The sequence below is a fragment of the Typopeltis vanoorti genome, chromosome 15 (assembly GCF_054136105.1).
Source record: "Typopeltis vanoorti isolate ZY-2024b chromosome 15, IOZ_Tvanoo_1.0, whole genome shotgun sequence".
Classification (NCBI taxonomy): Eukaryota; Metazoa; Arthropoda; class Arachnida; order Uropygi; family Thelyphonidae; genus Typopeltis; species Typopeltis vanoorti.
The window spans coordinates 73073930-73092920 of record NC_143563.1 but is presented as its reverse complement, the minus strand read 5'-3'; the positions used below and the strand labels follow the sequence as shown (position 1 = coordinate 73092920).

Sequence of the window (18991 nt, the reverse complement as noted above, 5' to 3'; positions counted from 1 at the left end):
AGCTCCTAAGAGATGATGGAGCTTGCTCCACCTTTGCATGGAGTTGCCCTGGTGTTGTACTATCCAAGTGATCATTTACACTTGGGCTCGCCGATAGTTTTTTCGGCATGAAACTCTATGGATTTCGATGGATTTCAATCCGAGTTTCACGTACCCGGCTATAAAAACATAGAGAGATTTACTATCCCCCTTTCTAATAAGGCTGTATGTTTCAAGTGGAGTATCTGATCTTAAAGGAAGTAATGGTGAGTACTTCATCATCTGAAGTACTCCATATAGTCCTGATATAAGCTCTCCAGGGTTCATTCTTCTTAATGGAAAGAACTACTCCTTGAAAAATGCTTCATTATTATTGTTAGGGTTTCTGCTGTGATTTAACTTTTCAAACACAACATAAGGTATATACTGCCAGGAATAAGACAAATGCAAACATTGGACAGTAGTAATAAGAATTGTTGTACAATTGCCCAAGTCAAGACTGCATGGTCACTTTCTTTCACCAATCAGAGGCAATGTGGTCACATTGGTTATGGATAGCTCTTCTGATCCTATGACCAGGTTCAGTACTCTCACACCCCTAGTTTCCCCCCCTCCATCACATGCTGTCTCAAGTAATTATCTCTCAGCAGGGGTATAAATTTATTTCCTTTCTGCCACGTGATCTTTCTTCCTTCCAGTCTATACTCCCATAGTTGAAGTACCCCATAATAATCCCTCGACTTCTACTCATTGTACTAGTTTGGCAATGCATGTCTTCTGAATCATCCATTGAACTCTGTGGCCTGTAGCAACAACCAACTGTATATTTTGTCTTACTGGCCTTAATCTCACAGCAGACTGCTTCAAATGAACAGCCACCCTCCCACCTATCCTATTTTTTTTTGGCTACAATTCATCTGCTATCATCAGCAGTGCCTCTTCCCATCCTGTCTTCTCTGTCTTCCCTGAAAATACTAAATCTTTCACATTCTCCCCCTTTAATTGCATCATCTGCTGTTAGCCAAGTCTTACTAATGCCTATAACTTTTGGCGAGGTTGCACTAACCAATGCCAAAAACTCCTCCCTTCTGTTTCTGATACTTCTGGCATTAGGATATAGAAACTGCAGCATCCCTTTAGGCCTCAACTCACCTTTACTTCCTGAATTGACTACCATATTCACTATTTTTGCTCGAGAAACTAAATTCTGCACTTGGTCATTTTCACACTCATTGCTTAAGTTTTCTTGAATTTGTGCTTCAGCATGCTCAGTGAACAAAACACTCTCTAGACATTTAACACCAAAACCATTTAGTTGCAGTCCATCAGCATTGTGCATATCCTTCTTTCCATCAAATACAGACCTCGAATCCAAATTTTACATCATTTTTTCTGCACAACCTACATATAGACTCATTAACTAGCAACCTCCTCCTCCTCCTCAATTCACCTCTATCATAGCATGGCAGGAGACTTACAATCTTCACCTTCTCACTCTTCAGTTTTGCCTCGTCTAACAACTCCTTTACATCCCTCATAGAATACTTCTCACCTTTCAAATCATTTGTGCCAACCAAGACAAACATTTCCTTTGACTTACCATTTTGCATCTGGATGGCATGACTAATATTGTGAATTTTTGCACCAGGGAAACAAGATTTTGTCACACTTTCATTAAGTATTCCCCTGATCATTGAGTCTTTGTATATAATTTTCTCCTTAACTTGTTTTTCTTTTTTGTTCACTCGGTCTTCATTACTACTTTGAACTGTCTGCTTCTTTCTCTCCTTGGCTCTGCTAAGCTCTTGCTGCTTCTGCAATTTTTCAGTTTCGCGATTTGTCCTCTGAAGGATAGCATTCAAGTGCGCTATTTCTTTATTAATATCCATTTTGTTCCCCCCCATTTTTCTCAGCTACACGTTCGACATTAATAATAGTTTCCATCCTGCCGTCAGTACTGTCTACTATACTGACATTTGCTGCTTTAGGCACTCACTTTTGAAACATTTAATACACTCTCTCTCTCTCTCTCTCTAGTTTCAATTTCCTTCCACATATTCTTTAATTTTCTCAATGAATACATTTCATGCACACTGCACCGCACAAAATCCCTCAAATTCAAATCACATGACAACACAGTCTTTGCTGCCATTGTTCTACCATGCATTGCTGAAATACCGATGAATCATATTAAACAAACAAAAAGGAAAAAAAATATAAGTTTTACTATAAACTAAATAGCTCAGTCAATCACACACCCATTTAAAACAAAAAGTACAATACATTAACCTAATATTATCAACTAAAATATGAAAAAGTTACTTATTTGGAAGATTTGGCTAAAAGGTAAAAGCCAATAATAATGGTAAGTACTTCCTGTATTCTGCTCAATATTACTAGTACAATGCCACAACATGTAAACAGCAATAAATTTACATGGAGAGAAAACACAAAACAAAAAAAAAAAACTTATCAGTTACATTACTGTTGCTTTTTGTGGTCTTTATATCCCAGATGGACTTAAAATAGTGATCATCATGACCATGTAGTGACAAGCATAAAAAAAAATAGAAGCATCAATTTAACAGTTCTCATATGAATTGTACACTGATATACTAATATTGGGGGAAAAAGTAAAAGCAGTTAAAAAAAAGAATTATACCTTATAGACTTATTTGCATTACATAAAGAAAATTGACACAGCCATGAAAGCATGTAGTGAAGTCATCTGTAGAGATAGAAAAATGAGTCCTGATGGACTCAAGAAGTTAAAGAAACAATTCATGAGAAGAAATCACATGGACTGTTGTGCATAGATCTGGTCTCCTGTTTTCAGAAGTGGTGCAAATACAGTGGACAAGGTGCAAAGGAGTGTTAGATATCAGAACTGTGGAATGTAGATTAATTTTATTATTAAATCACTTGATTGAATTTTCAGATTCACAGGAAATAAGTCGTCTCTGCTTTGTAAATGTGCTAATACACTGCAATATTCAGATTACCCAAACCTACCTAGATAATCTGTGTAAAAATGCAGCATTAATTGGGTCAGCTGTCAATAGCAATAAAAAAAAAACTAAATTCCTTAAACTATTAAGTTAAATGACTGTGCCCTTGAAGTAGATTTTCAGTTCCTACAGTGATATTCTTATATCTTGTTGTGGGGGGGGGGGGGGAGACAAAGCTCTTCAAGCCTATAATATGTGGAAATCCAAACTCATCATTACAAACACCAGAATTTATCTCCACAAAACTTTCAGTTTTGTGCAGATGAATTCAAGCCATATTTATATATGGTTCCCACACATGGAACATCACTATTCAGTACACAGTTAATATCATCAGTAGCTTTGGACAACATGTCTTTGATCAGTATCAAGATGTACATGACGAGATTATATCCCTAATATTGTCATTCTTGAAGAAAACCAGCAAAAATCTCTAATAATTCAAAAAATCCAGTAAGGCAGGACACCAATAGAGGTGGGGGGGAATAGGATATCCTCCACCTATGTTTAGTGCCCCTTGCTCTCTACAAACTATAGTAAGCATGGAAAGAGGAAACCTAAGAAAGCAGTTTTGGCAATACATAAGCAAAGTTCTTTTTGAAAATGATTTGCACCAATAGAGCAGTTTGGCTCATGTTCATTTAATACTTTCTCTTCATGTTGTTATATACATATATATGCATATAACAACATGGAGAGTCTAGCCATAAATAGTTTATGGCTAGACTTGATTTGGAACCCAATAGAATCAGATCAGCACTTCTAGATGACTAATCAGATGGTGATGTGTGGTCGGGCACATTCGCCTCCCACCAGTGTTGTGTAGTCTTTGCCTTGTGTGCAGTGGCTGAGTCCTGTTGGAAGGTCCACTGTGTACAGTGAAACAAAGTGTTATTCAGGGACCATACCACAGGTTCCAGCACAGTGCCTTGATACACTTTGGCAGAGCCCTTTCTCACAGAAATACAACTTGGATACCCCCAATACGTCACTCCCCACCAAACCATCACCAACATGGAGTGATGATCTCTCTGAATCCTGGGTGCTATGACATGTACTCTGAGGCATGTTCCCAATCATTTTGGCAGTTAAATGACTCTTCGCAGATGAAAATCTTCTCATCTGTGAAGAGGATATCTCTGTGTCTGTTGTTATGGTGTTAGGAAGTGTCCAGTAGAACAACGATAGGCTCTCACCCCCAGGTCATTAGTTAGTGCATGTGACATTATTCTCTACGAAATATTCATCTCTTGCGACATCAGTTACAGTGAGGTCCTCACAGTACTCACAAGCCATTGCGTTCTAGTGCAGCATGGTTGATCTGTTCTTTGGTGGTCATATAAGTCTTTTGTATCATTATATCTGTGAATAATCCAATACACAAACATCCTACTTATCCTGAATGTTTTTAGCATGTTGAAAAAAACAAGTGGCTGCATTCCAACCTTCTGAAGTGCTATTATGGCTACACTTTTCTCATAATCTCCCCACTGCATGTTAATCCATGCAGCTAGATATGCGAATGTTGGCTGCGCACAGCATCATTACAGAACTGGGCTCATGCAATTCTATAAACAGCATGGGGTTGTGGAAGTTGTAACAGTATTTATGGCAGGACTGTGTATATTTCTCTATTTATACTTGAATGATATTGATATATGATTTCTGATATTGATAATGAAGGTGATCAACCTTATTAAAAAATCAGACTTTAGTTTAACACATGATTATTTTTTTAAAAAAAGTACAGTTTTAGTTAAAATCATTTATACATAAAATCCAAAAGGAATAATGTGAGATTATAGATAGTCTAGGTATGGTTTATAATATCTAAATTATTTTTTGAAACAGTTGATCATTGACCAATGCATGGGCCAAGAATTGAGCATTGAGGTGATGGATGAGGATCAAAGTAGCAAGGATGACTTTTTGGGCAGGTACTTGAATTAGTTGTTTTAATTTAAAAAGATTCTTATCTTATTTTAATATGAATTAACAGTTCTTTGTTTAATTGATTTTGTTAGCATAATATTATGAGATAAAATTGTAAATTAGCCTTACACATTCAGTTCAAGCACACAGATTTTACCAGAACCCTGACATTATTTGAAATGTGTATTCAAATTGTGAATTTAGATATTTCTAATTTCAAAAGCCAAATTCTCTGAGATTTTTATAAGCTGGTAATAAAATGTACTACATCCATTTATTGTAACATTGTTTTTTGGAACCTCCTGTGTGGTGTGCAGCAAGCAAATTACATATTGAAAGTTTGTACATGTCGCAAACATTAATGTAAAAGCAGAATAAAATGTTAAAAAAAAAAATAAAAGGTATCTATGTATAAAAATATATACATAAAAAATATTTTATGTATATATCAGTAATTTGGTTATGCAGGCAATGTAATTTCATATTGCTAGGGTTTGCAGTGAACAGGTGCACTGTACTTGGAAGGGCTTATAAAATTTTAACCAGTTTTACTTAGGTTAATAAAAATAACTGATACACTACTTAAATGGACTTCATTTTTCAAAAGAGTTGAGTTTTCTTCACCATGGTCACTAGAATCATCAGGAATAGAAAAACCAATTTTTAATTTCCTTCTGATTTGATTCGATTTTTTTTTTCAACTTTTTGCTTGCAATTTTTTTCTTCTTTTTTGAACTTAATTCCACACAATTCCACAGCTGCGTGAGAAAAATCAGTTAATTTTTCTCACACAGCTGTGGAATGATTTCTCTCAGTGATTTTGTATATAGCAAATGGGTTGCAACATATGAATGAAATTTTTTTTCCCTCATGCTTCATAGTCATTTCTACAGATAATTACAACACTCCCTACACATGATCCAAGTTTTACTAATGTTTTAATGTTGTCACTTACATCAGTTATCTGTTAATTGTGAGATGATCTAGAATAAACAAGTTTATGCCAAACTTGCAGAGCACTTCATTATCACATTTAGTCGATTTGAGCATAAAACACAGCTTCACACTAAGACAGCTAATTATTTATTTATTTATCGTTTGGCTAAGAAGAATACATGCATATGCTACCACACACACACACACACACACACACACACACACACAAAAAAAACATACTAGGCAACAAAATATATAAAAGAATACAATAGTGTGAAGTGACACTCTAGTCATATATACATATAAAAATATACAAATAAGCATGAAATTGAATGTCTAAGTTCAACAACCAGTCAACAGCATCTGTGGAAACTGTTATAAAGTCAGATACTGGTCCCATGAAGGATCTGTGAGGACAGTCAAATGTGATATATTGTATAGTTTGGTATCCTCACCACAGTGAAATAACAATTTCAACTTCTTAATTGAAAGGGGGATGGTAAATCCCGTTCTATTTTATAGCCGGGTCCGAAACTTGGATCGAAATCCATAGAGTTTCATGCCGAAAAAACTATCGGCAGGCCCAAGTGTAAATGATCACTTGGGTAGTACAACACCAGGGCAACTCCATGAAAAGGTGGAGCAAGCTCCTTCACTAACTTTAATATTCTCTCATAATGTAAAACCCAGCTCCTAAGAGATGTGTGTATATATATATGTATGTGTGTGTGTGTGTGTGTGTGTGTGTGTGTGTATATATATATATATATATATATATATATATATTCATTTTTCTAAATTAACTGACTTAAAACCCAAGAATTATAACACAATGACATTTATTTGAAAAAACGCAACATGTTTCGTCAAGAATGACTTCATCAGGCGATAAGAACATAGAAAGACATTAAAAGACACTGAAATTAACATTGACACACTCTAAAGCTATACAATTATAAAGCCATAATATTAGACTGTAAATAACAGTTATTATGAGCTTAAACTACGGTCCGAGTTAAAGTTCTATTGTTGTACACCTGTGCGTGTGTGGAATCACGCGATCTCCAGTATCTAATAGTAGAGTTGAAAGAGTCAGGCAAATTATAGCTAAGATTGTTATTCATGTGAAAAGGGTCCAAGGTGATTTCTTTTGACTCGACAATGCAGCGCTCTACCTCATCATGGCAGATGTGTAGTTTTGAAGTTGATGTCCAATTTATTTCATGTTGGTGGCTTTCGTTGTTCGTGTTTATTGAAAACAGGACATGGCTTGACAGAGCAGTTGCTCTGGTTCTTTTATAAGCAATGTCGCGCTGGTGTTCTTCGAGATATAGTAAGATAGATTTCTCTGTCTGCCCATAGTAAGGCTTTCCGCATTCACAAGTGACCTTGTATACACCTGGGAATTGTAGAAGGTTGTGAGGTGGTTTTTAGTTGTTGAAGCGTGATCTTATTTTTGGCATAGTCGAGAAGCATGTTTTTATGTTAGACTTCTTTAGAATTCTACTCAGCTTTTTGGATAGTGTGCTGATATACGGCAAGACGATATGACCTTTGGAGTCGTCCTGTGTCTCTACGTTGCTACGTTGACGGTGGGATAATTGGTTGTTAATATTTTTTAGAGAGTAGCCATTGTTTTTAAAGGTCCATTTAAGATTTTGTAGTTCCTTTTTCAGTTCTTCTTCATCTGATAGTACAGATCTTGCACGATTCGCTAGAGTTGATATAATACCCAACTTTTGCGCTGGATGGTGATGGGATGACGCATGCAAATATCTGTCTGTATGAGTTGGCTTTCTAAATATAGAGACTCTAATTGATTCAGGCGTCTTGGTGAGTTTAACATCTAGGAAACAGATGGAACTATTTTCTTCAATCCCCATAGTCAATTTTATATCTTGATGGTGGACAAGAGAGATGAAACATTAGGGAAAGCCAATAGTAAAAACCTGTTTTTCACCAAAGCCAGAAATGAACTCTTATGGACTAGGCAATATACCATGTGCAGAACTAGAGATTTAAGTATCTTTACAATACATTCAGACATGTCTTTTAATATAAAGAATGTCTATATGGGTGGACTTCCTCATAGAAGGCTGAAAGATGAACTCTACAGATGTTGAAAGCTTTGAAGTGGTCGAGAAACTTGTGAAGATTCTCAGTACCATGCTCCCATATGAGGAATATATCATCCACATATCTAAGCCAAATTTTCGGTTTTAAAGTAAAAGAGGAGATTGCTTTTTGTTCAAAGTCCTCGGAAAAAATGTTGGCTAACACAGGAGAGAGGGCGCTTCCCATAAATATATATATATATATATATATATATATATTTATGGCCACTCACTGATCAGACCTCAAAAAAAACCTTTTTTTGAGGTCTGATCAGTGAGTGGGTAGACCTGGAATATCAAGGTTTTTAAGTGAACACGAACTTACATACCTCTACTATCGAATTGCCAAAGTGGTGCACTCCTATATTGTTAATTATTGTTAATTACTAAGATAATAAGCCGAAAGGCTATTTTACCGGCGAATTTGTTAATTGAAAGGGGAATGATAAATCCCGTTCTATTTTATAGCCGGGTCCGAAACTCTGATCGAAATTCATAGTTTCATGGCGAAAAAACTATCGGCAGGCCCAAGTGTAAATGATCACTTGGGTAGTACAACACCAGGGCAACTCCATGCAAAGGTGGAGCAAGATCCGTCACTAAATTTAATATTCTGCCATAATGTAAAACCCAGCTCCTAAGAGATGACGGAGTTTGCTCCACCTCTGCATGGAGTTGCCCTGGTGTTATACTACCCAAGTGATCATTTACACTTGGGCCTGCCGATAGTTTTTTCGGCATGAAACTCTATGGATTTCAATCCGAGTTTCGGACCTGGCTATAAAATAGAACGGGATTTACCATCTCCCTTTCAATTAACAAATTCGCCGGTAAAATAGCCTTTCGGCTTATTATCTTAGTAATTAACAATATAGGAGTGCACCACTTTGGCAATTCGATAGTAGAGGTATGCGAGTTCATGTTCACTTAAAAACCTTGATATTCCAGGTCTACCTACTCACTGATGAGACCTCAAAAAAGGTTGAAACCGGTCTGGGTAGTGACCTCTTCTCATAATGTAAAACAATATATATATATACATCTCTTAGGAGCTGGGTTTTACATTATGAGAGAATATTAAAGTTAGTAATGGAGCTTGCTCCACCTTTGCATGGAGTTGCCCTAGTGTTGTACTACCCAAGTGATAATTTACACTTGGGCCTGCCGATAGTTTTTTCGGCATGAAATTTGATGGATTTCGATCCGTGTTTCGGACCCAGCTATAAAATAGAACGGGATTTACCATCCCCCTTTCAATTAACAAATTCACCGGTAAAATAGCCTTTCGGCTTATTATCTTAGTAATTTCAACTTATTTCGTAATATCTTCATTTATAATCTGATAACAAGATGAGTTTGGTTTTACTGGGGCTTTGGCAGTTCATTCCGTCTGCCATGCTATTGTTGCATCATAGCCCTCAGTGACAAGTTGTTGTTGTGCTGTTATAATAGGCGGGTGTCTTGACTTAAGCCTCTGATGTAAAGCTGTCAATACAGAGTGTATAGGAAGCAGTGGGTTCTGGCAAATCTTATTATATTCAGGAATCAAGTTGTCTTACTACGACAGCTATCATGAGATTTAATAAAACTTGAATGAGGAGTAGAGGGATGGAATGGCAAATAACATGTTGAATGTTGTCTCTCAATCTTCATCAATATGCTTAACAGATACTTATGCTCAAACCTGCCTGTATTGACACAAGTTTGGAAGCCTTTGCAATTCTTGCAACTTTTGGGTATGGGAATGTTTTTTATATAATTTTTGTTCATATCCTATTTTGCATAATTAACTTCCTGTTGACCATTTTCCTCCAAATTAGTTGTATTGGTAAAAACCCCAATATTGTCAGACCTCATATTTCAGTCTCCTAAGGCACTTCTAACTGAATCAAAGGTTTTCAAATCAAACAGACTGATTTGCTAACCTTTCCCCTCCCATTCTATTTTAAGTGACCATACCACCTTAGATTAGTTCTGTTCACGTATGCTTGGATGCTAACAATTTCAGCTTCTTTCCTAATATCTTCATTTGTAATCTGATTTTGCCATTGATGCCACCTGTTCACTCTTCTAATTTTTCAAAGAACTTGTATATCTGAAGTCTCTAGTCTTTGATCAACGGTTTTATTTCTAACAACTTTTAGATCCATAAGTTAAAATTAGTTTCGGCACTTACAGTTTTCATATTCTTAGTTTCTCACCTTTTATATATAAATAAAAATATGTTCTTGGCAATCTGTGTATATTGATGTAAATATACTTGCTCTTTACTAATTTTACTGTCTACAATTTTCCTTAACCTTTCATAAGTATGTTTGGATAAATCTTTCTTGAGCACCCAGTAGAGAAATTCTTCTATGATTCTCACATTTAATTTTTTTAGTACAATGTTATTTTATATATATATACATGTATTTATTTTTCTCTCACAAAACTTGCAACAAAACATTACCGTGTGTGTGTGAGAGAGAGAGAGAGAATGTGAACAAGCGATCAGTGAGAAAGAAGGAATCTGTTAATTTCTTCCAGAGTTCTGTTCATTAGGAAAAATGGTGGATAAGACTGTTCCAAAGAACAGAGCAGATATAAATGGAATCAAAGAAGGGATTGAGTTACTTGCTAATTGAAATTTGGAATGTGGAGAAGTTTGGAGTGGCTTCTTAGTGTTCTTATGTGATCTAAAGGAAAGCAAAGGAATGGTAGTGGAGCAGTGCCTGTGAAAATACCTATAAAAAAGACAGTGTAGAAAGAGAGCATCTAAGAGAAAATGACTGGAGGGAGTTGTGTGAGCAGGAGGATCATCTGTTGATAAAATCAGCCTCTTCTGACAACATTTGAGCAATCTTATGGAGATTTTTGGGTGTACGATTCCAAATATGAGAATAGTATTTTGAGATTTTGTGGATTTTGGATTCCTAAAATATTTGGAGTTGTGTATAACATAAACAATGTTTGAATGGGGAAAAAAAAAATCAAGGTTTTAGAAGCTATGGATGCGATGTGTTTGTGGTAGGCTAGATGTGAAAGTCAATCCAAGAAGAGAAATTTGATCTTGACTGGAGACTAAATATTATCAAAAGCATTGAAATATAGGAGGAAGTGTATGTGTGAAAGCACATACCCAAGCATTGATATAAGAAATGCCAAGGAAAAAAAAAAAGAAGGCAATGCCATTATACAAGGGTGACTGTGGGTCCAAGGACAAGATGAAATGCAATGTACACAAATGTCAGGAATAAAGGAGAGAGAGAGATTTTTGGCCAAACATTATAGGCATTAGTGAGACCTGATTGACAGAAAATGATATACCGTATATTATCGCGTATAATGCGAACTAGAAATTTTGTTTGAAAACTAGCCCTAAAATGCCATGTCCACATATAATGTGATCTGTTAATCTTGTTCCATAACATTATAAATAATACAGTATGAATTAATGAAAGAAATATTTATTTAAAATCAAAATCTCAAAATACAAGACGAATTAACGAAAGAAATATTTATTTTAAAACAAAATGTCAAAATACAATATGAATTAACGAAAGAAATATTTATTTTAAAACAAAATGTCAAAATCCTTTAAATTCTTCTTCATCTTTTGAGTCGTCAAACATTTCATTTATAAATTCATCTGTAGGGATTGCGTCATCAGTGTAGCAGTTGTCGTCATCGTCTTCATGCTCTCCAATTTGTTGTGAGTCATCCTCTCTTTCGTATATGACGTGATCTTCGGATCCATCCATTGAATTACTTATTCCACATTTAAGAAATGAGCGTTGAATCATTTCAGATGGTATAGAATCTCATGCTTCTTTAACCCAGCTGGTCACTAGGGTGATCTCAGGCTTCTGAAAATTCCCACCTTTTGTCATCTTCACCAAAAACCAGATGACATCCATTCTCTCCATTTTTCACGTAAGTGATCTTTTGGCTTATTCAAGCTGACATCAAGCAGCTGCAAAACGGAAGTTAGACCACTCAGTATGACTGCTAGGTCTGTACGTAGCTCACGTGCTTTCTCTTTGCTTGCCTCTGTTAAATGCGCCCAGAACATATCCCAGACTAGCATGCTTTGTTGACGTAACAAGCTACCTGGACGTATATTCCATACTTGATCCAGCCACAATTGTACACCTTCTTCATCCATCCAACCTTTCTGATTGGCGCGAACAATTACACCTAGTGGAAATTTCATATGCTTTGGAATTTTCTTTCTTTTAAATATCACTGTTGGCTTTAATTTGGTTCCATCTGCCGCATGCTAGAACAAACAATGGTAAAATGTGTTTTTTCATGTCCCGTTGTTTTTATGAAGGCACCCTTTTCACCAACTGAGTTTACTGTTCGATTCCCAGGCATATCAAAGTACATGGGCATCTCATCCATATTGCCAATTTGGGAAATGTTGTGTCCTGAATAAGCATTAAAAGGGTTTATATTAAAATATTCAGGTCACAACATTAATTCTACTCAGGCAGAGAACATGGAACGTTGGCAATAGAAAAAATAAGTTGTTTGTGAATACCAGTCAAGATAAAGTTTAAGGAATTGTATAAAATTTGTATAAAGTGTTTAAATATAATCTGTATTAAGTGTGGGCCTGATAATAGAAATCCATGTAAGCTGGCAAAATCCATTTGAAAAAACCAGCCTCTTGCACTGAAATAGTAAAGCCTGTGAGGCAGGGTTCAAGGGTCACTTTTACCATCCTGCATTATGAAAGTATTGGAAAGGGAAACCTAAGCGTCTTCCAGGAATAGGAGGCAGACACACACGTGCGAGAAAATAATAGAGGGAGCTTAATGAGATTGATGTGGACACACGTGACCGAGTTGGCGCGTATCGCAAATATCGAGATTTACCGAGAGGGGAAAATTAAACAAAAAGGCCTTACATGAAGATTCCAGATCTTTTTTTTTTCCTGGATTCCTGATCTCTTGGAGTGGTCCTGCTCATCGTAGGAGGGAAGTCCCTGGCCAGTCACGGAAGGCACTTAGTTTGTCTGTCGTAGCATTCGTATTGGGCCAAGCTATGTCCGTGTTCTAGGATAGCTGTGATGTTGTCGTACGATGGAGGGACTAAATTGAGCTGTCCAATCAAGGCGACGTTACCGTGCCACCTCCCACGTTTCCCTTGGAGATTCTGCACAGATCTACGGAAGATATCCTCCAAAACGACTACATTTGAAGGCCTTGATGATTAGACAAGGCGGGAACAAGTTTTAAGAGTTCAAGGACAGAAATGGTAATGTAGACTTTGAAATACAAATTTCAGTTGTAAGAAGAGAGTGAATTTCCTGTGTGAACGTTTAAATTGGACTGAACTTAAAGAACTGTAAGAGTAGCCTACAACTAGATACGTGTCCGAGACAGTGTTAAGAATTGTTTGCCCAAGAGGCCGAATAGAAACAAGATTATGTTAAACTAAAAGTATAATTGTGCTGATGTGTTCACTGATAGCCACGTGTATCCGAATGGCTTAATGATAATGTATGAATTTTACTTTATGATTGCATTTAAGGTTATTAAGATTTAGTATGTGTGATAAGTACAAGTTAATTAGAGCTTTTGATCTGAGTTGAGTGCAACCATATTATCCTGTTTTGAAATGTATTATAGTGTATCACCTTAAAGCTCATTAAATTTGTTTTTCATGTACTTGCCTGATCTGCCTATGTTATATGAATTCAAAACTACCACTCATAAAAATAACAATGAACCAAGCAGGATAAACCCATGAATACTAATGCAATAAGTAAGCTGCGACTGTAAGGAAGAAAAGGACAAGCGGGGGGGAGATAAATTTATGCTTGATCAAATAATCATTAACTCTCTAAAGGGGTCACCCTGAACAAGAATCCTTTCTACCTAGGTATTAGCTGGCGCAGCATAAATATAAATGTGTTAATACTTATAGGGTGAACTTCTTCAGATTGTTTGTTTAGGACATAGAGAAGCCAATAGGACTGCAAAGCACTAAAGGAGAGAATATTTGATTGTAGAGTTTAAATTATAAGGGATAAATGTGTATAAGTAAGGTACAATGTTAGACGAGTTTTGAATTTAAGAAAGATAGAATATTGAATTAGTCAAGAAAGGGTAGATAAAAGGTAAACAACTAATTAAGTAAAGAGATAGCAAACAAGATAAGAAAAGGGCAATAACATAAATGACGGAGTCGAGAGGATAGTTAAAATAAAAACGAATAGTAAAAACAAAAAGGATAAGAAAAAGTCATAACAGAAAGTTCATATCCGTGACACTTCCGTAATTTTATGATAAATTTATGGAAGGCCTGCACTTTTCTTCAAGCTGCTTTGGTAACTTCTGCACAATTTTTGTTCGGTGTCGTAATGTTAATGCTTTGTGTTCCATAAATCTGTTGCACCACCCAGGCGAAGCAAGAAAAGATGAAATACCTGGTGTGTCCTTGAATTTATTATTCTTGAGTTGTAGAGCTCGAAAACGAATTGCATTTCTTGTTACTACAATGCCATCTTGTCGTTGCGTCAAAATCCATTCATTTAGCTCTTCTTCGAGTTCTGGAAAGGCTGCTACATCTCCATGACGGGCACGTTTCATTTTGGGGATTTTTTCGAGACTGTCTTTTTGCTTATGCCAAAGTCTAATATTACTCTTTGCTATACCAAATTCTCTCATAGCAATACTGTTATTATGTTCTTCTGCAAACTGCATGGCACGCAATTTAAATCCTGCTACAAAAGATGAACGTTTACATTTCTGTTGGCTCATTTTCAGGCTAGGTTTGTTTAACGAATAATATTTAAAATGAACTGTGGTTAAACCGATATACCTACCTGTGCTCTATCATTCAGCGACGGAGAGCGCATGTGCAGATACGATGTGCGCTCGGTCGCCGAATGCGAGTGGGTCAAGTAGATTTGGTTGCATAGGCATTAGGTAGTATATATTGTGTGTGCAAGTCTAATAAGATGTTATATTTTTTAGGATCTGCATATAATGCGAACCCCTAACTTTAAGTAGTATTTTTTACCATAAATCTTTCACATTATACACGATAATATATGGTAGTTACAGGAATAGAATATAAAAATTACTGTATTTTCAGGGAGTATAGAGGAAATAGGACAGGAAGTGGGATATTGCAGTTGATACATGAAGAACTTCAACCAAAAAAATTAGAAGTTAAAGATTTTAGGTCTAAGAGAAATGTCTCATTTGAGACCATCTGGTGTGAGATAGAGGCTAATAAGACAAAGTATATTGTTGATTGCTGCTATAGACTCGGGTGGGCCCACAGGATGATGTGGATGCCATGCATTGGCAGAATAGCATAATGAATGCAGGCTGAGCAGTTATTATAGGAGACTTCAACTATGGGACATACATTGGACAGTCTAAGTATACTACTGGGTATCCATCTCCCACATGCAATGCTGCTGTCACCTTATTGTAATAAGTAAATAGATTACTAAAACATGACATCCCTTTAGCAAATCCATGCTGTCCATCAATAATAAATACCATTGTTGTCAACCCAATTCTGGATCCTGATTCTCACCAGCCTTTCCAACACTTTAACTACAACACCTGACACACAGATTGGCCTATAATTTGATGCTTGAGTTTCAGATTTTTCCAAAATATTTCTGTAAGTCTAGAATTAATTTTGTAATTTGCTGTTAAAATTCTAACAAGAATCAGTATTTCCTCTTTCTTTTGTCTCTTTGTGAAGTACCTTTACTAATGATTAAAGAATTTCTACTTCTTTCCCTTTAAAACTTTTTTTAGTTGCCCCACAGATGCTACACCAACAGTTTCATATTGTCCAATTTCCTGTTTTGAAACCTGCTTATGTTATTCCACGTGCATTTGCCTCCACTTTGATATCTTCTCGTGTAGTTTTTGAAATGTTGTAGCCATTCTTTCTTTTCCCTTGTTCTTAATGCTTGTAAATTACTTATAATGAACAGGTAAGGAGGGTGACTTGGTTGGTAAGGGTAGCAAAAGTTCAATATGAGCAGCAATTAGTTAATGAAGCAAAAAAAAAAAAAAATCCCAGGGAGTTCTTTCTATATGTAGCTAGCAAAAAAAAAAAATGGATATAGTTGAGATATTTAATGAACATTCATAAAAGTCTTTTATCCTTGTAAATGTGACATCTTGGAGAGCTTGCGAACAGTGGATGCTGATGAGGAGGAGAGACTGCCTACGAGGAAGACTTATTTTGGAATTAAGCAAACTTGATATTAACAAAACTGTGGGACTTGATGATATATCTCCCTGTATTTTGAAGGAATGTGCCAGGGAGTTGACATCTGCCTTGACATATTTGTTTAATATAAGTCTTACATTGGGTTAAGCTCCAAAGAGTGGAAGGAGGGCAAGATTGTACTGCTTCATAAAGGAGGTAACAGAATTCAAGCATCAAATTATAGGCCAATCTTTTTTTCAGATGTTGTGGTTAAAGTGTTGGAGAGACTGGTGAGAATTAGGATCCATAATTGGATTGACAACAATATTTTCTTTGAGAGGCATCACAGATTTGCTGAAGAGAGGTCATGCTTTAGTAATCCACTTATTACAATAAGGTGGTGATAGCAGTAGCATACTTAGCTTTGCAAAGTCTTTTGATAGATTGCTAGATGATAAGGTGATATTCAAACTAGAGTGAATGGGATTGGATTGGAGATTGGCTGTGTTGATAGGTATCAACAAATTGTGTATGGGAGAGCAATATCCTAGAAGAGGAAAGTCACTAGTGGTGTGCCTCAGGGGTCTGTTTTAGGGCCATTGCTCTTTAACCTGTATGTTAATGATATTGGGGAAAATTTGAATGTGGATATACAGTTTACAGATGATGCAAAGTTGGGACGAGCTATGAGGAGTAGAACAGATGTTGTGGCCTTACAAGAAGACTTGAATAGACTGAGCGAATGGGCATGGGAGTAGGAATGTCAGTTCAATGTTGCAACATACAAGGTTTTAAAATTTTGAAAACAAAGATTGGATGTAGATGAATTTACTCTTAGTAGGAATGTATTGTTGGAGGTGGAGGAAATATAGATCTTGGAGTGATGGTGGATAAGGATCTAAAATTTAGTGGACATACTGCCAAAATTGAGGACAACACAATGAATTTTGGCAATGATGCAGAGGATACTGACTTGTAGATCTGAGGAGATTCTGGTTCCACTGTATGAGGCTCTGATTAGGCCACATGGACTGGTGTGCACTGATTTGGTCACCTGGTTTACAAATCTAAGGAAGGAGATGTTGGAGAGGCTCCAGAGGCGATTGACCAAAATAAATTTTGATCTCTGGAATGTTAAGTATGAAGAAAGGTTGAGACGATGCAATTTGCAGAGCATAGCAGATAGGAAGAAGAGGGGTGATATAATAGACATACAAGTTGGTAAGGGGGTTGTTATAGGATTAACATTGACAAGGTTTTTCATAAAATGGTAGAAAATTGGGTCATCCCTGGAAGCAGTATAAAGAGGGTGTGAGCAAGGGAGTGAGAAGCAGGTTTTTTGCATGGAGAGTTGTGAATGATTGAAATGTATTGCCTGAGAACATTGTGTCTGCAGAGAAATTGAATGTGTTTAAGGCATGGTATGATGAACTGTGTGTGTGTGTGTGTATGACAAAAGGGACCTCCTAGATGAGTCTGTGACTCCATGGGATCTTAGGATAATAATAATAAATCATACCTGATTTAGCCTTTATCTTGATAACACCAGTTGTATAAGCATGGTATTTTTATGTCCTCTGTGTAGCTCTACTTCAGTGGAGAGGATCTGGAAGTATCAAGGTTTCCTGCTTCATATGGATCATACCTACCTTTCAGTTTTGTTAAGATATCATTCCTCATCCTAGTTCAAAACTTAAACGAAGGTCCCACTGTTTTTATCAACATAATGTATATGTAGTTTCAGCCCATACAGAATATAGTTTGTTTAGCTAAGCCTCATATTTTCTAGCTCATTCTTGTTTTACAGTATCCAAATGGTTGCCTACTACTGAGTATGCTGTGGGGAGACAAGGATCATACAGTGGATTAATGCTCCAACCACTTCTTTGCATTTCTTACTGATTCTGTGGATTTCCCCTATTATCTATTTTGTGATCTTTAAGCAACTTCTTGATTAAGATTTATACAGTTTGGACTGCTTTAGAATATAGATAACAGACTGATCAAATTAGGGAAATCTTAGAAATAGTAGAAATGCTAAAAGAAATAGTGTTTTTTTTATTTTTTTTTTTTAAAGCTGACAATAAACTAATAATGGTTTCTTGTGTTGAATTGGCATAATATATTTTGTAAACCGATTGATTGAATTTTCAGGAGGAAGGCTACTATGAAAACATAACATCAGTATCTGTGGCATGTAAAATGCAAGATGTATTTGTTAAATTAATGATGCCAAGAAATTATTTTCTTGTTTAATCGTTTATTCAAGTGTAAATAAACAAAGTTTGCACATGAAGCACCTTCACTACTTGTATATAGATGCTAGTGACTTATTAATTGCCTTAGTATATGTCTGTATACAAATAACCTAGTGGTGAAAGTATCTTCACATGCAGACGTTGTTTGCTTACACTTGGATTAAGGATCGAACTCGAATATAATTTCTTGGCATCGTTAATTTAATTTATAACCATGTTAAAAAAAAACTTTCAGTAAGATATGTTTGCATTTTTATTGGTATATTCTAATCCATTTTTATATAATAAGCATTTTAAAAATTAGATCAGAAGTTAATATTATTATTCATATGAGATTGTGGTAATAAAATTCTTCATAATAATTCATTTTAATGATGTTTTTTAATATATTATATAGAGTGTCTGTTGATATTTCTTCATTGATGAAAAAACAGCACACCAGTCTTGTAAGTATCATTTATGAAACAGACTTATATGTTTTCTGTCATGTATTTTTTTTGAAAATTTTTTTAAGATGATTTAAGTAAAAATTTATCTCTGTTTATTAATGATTATAAAATATCAATCAGAGCTTCCATAGCTCAGTTGA

General features: G+C 35.8%; 1 protein-coding gene across 1 annotated transcript in view; it reads left to right on the top strand.

The window, feature by feature from the left end:
* The window catches only part of LOC150098881 (extended synaptotagmin-2-like), a 253180-nt gene that overhangs the window by 126981 nt on the left and 107208 nt on the right, over positions 1–18991 (top strand). The window contains exons 11-12 of the mRNA XM_090404585.1: positions 4839–4924; positions 18800–18848. Of these exons, the coding sequence (XP_090260711.1) occupies positions 4839–4924; positions 18800–18848 (135 nt within the window). The remainder of the gene's footprint in view (positions 1–4838; positions 4925–18799; positions 18849–18991) is intronic.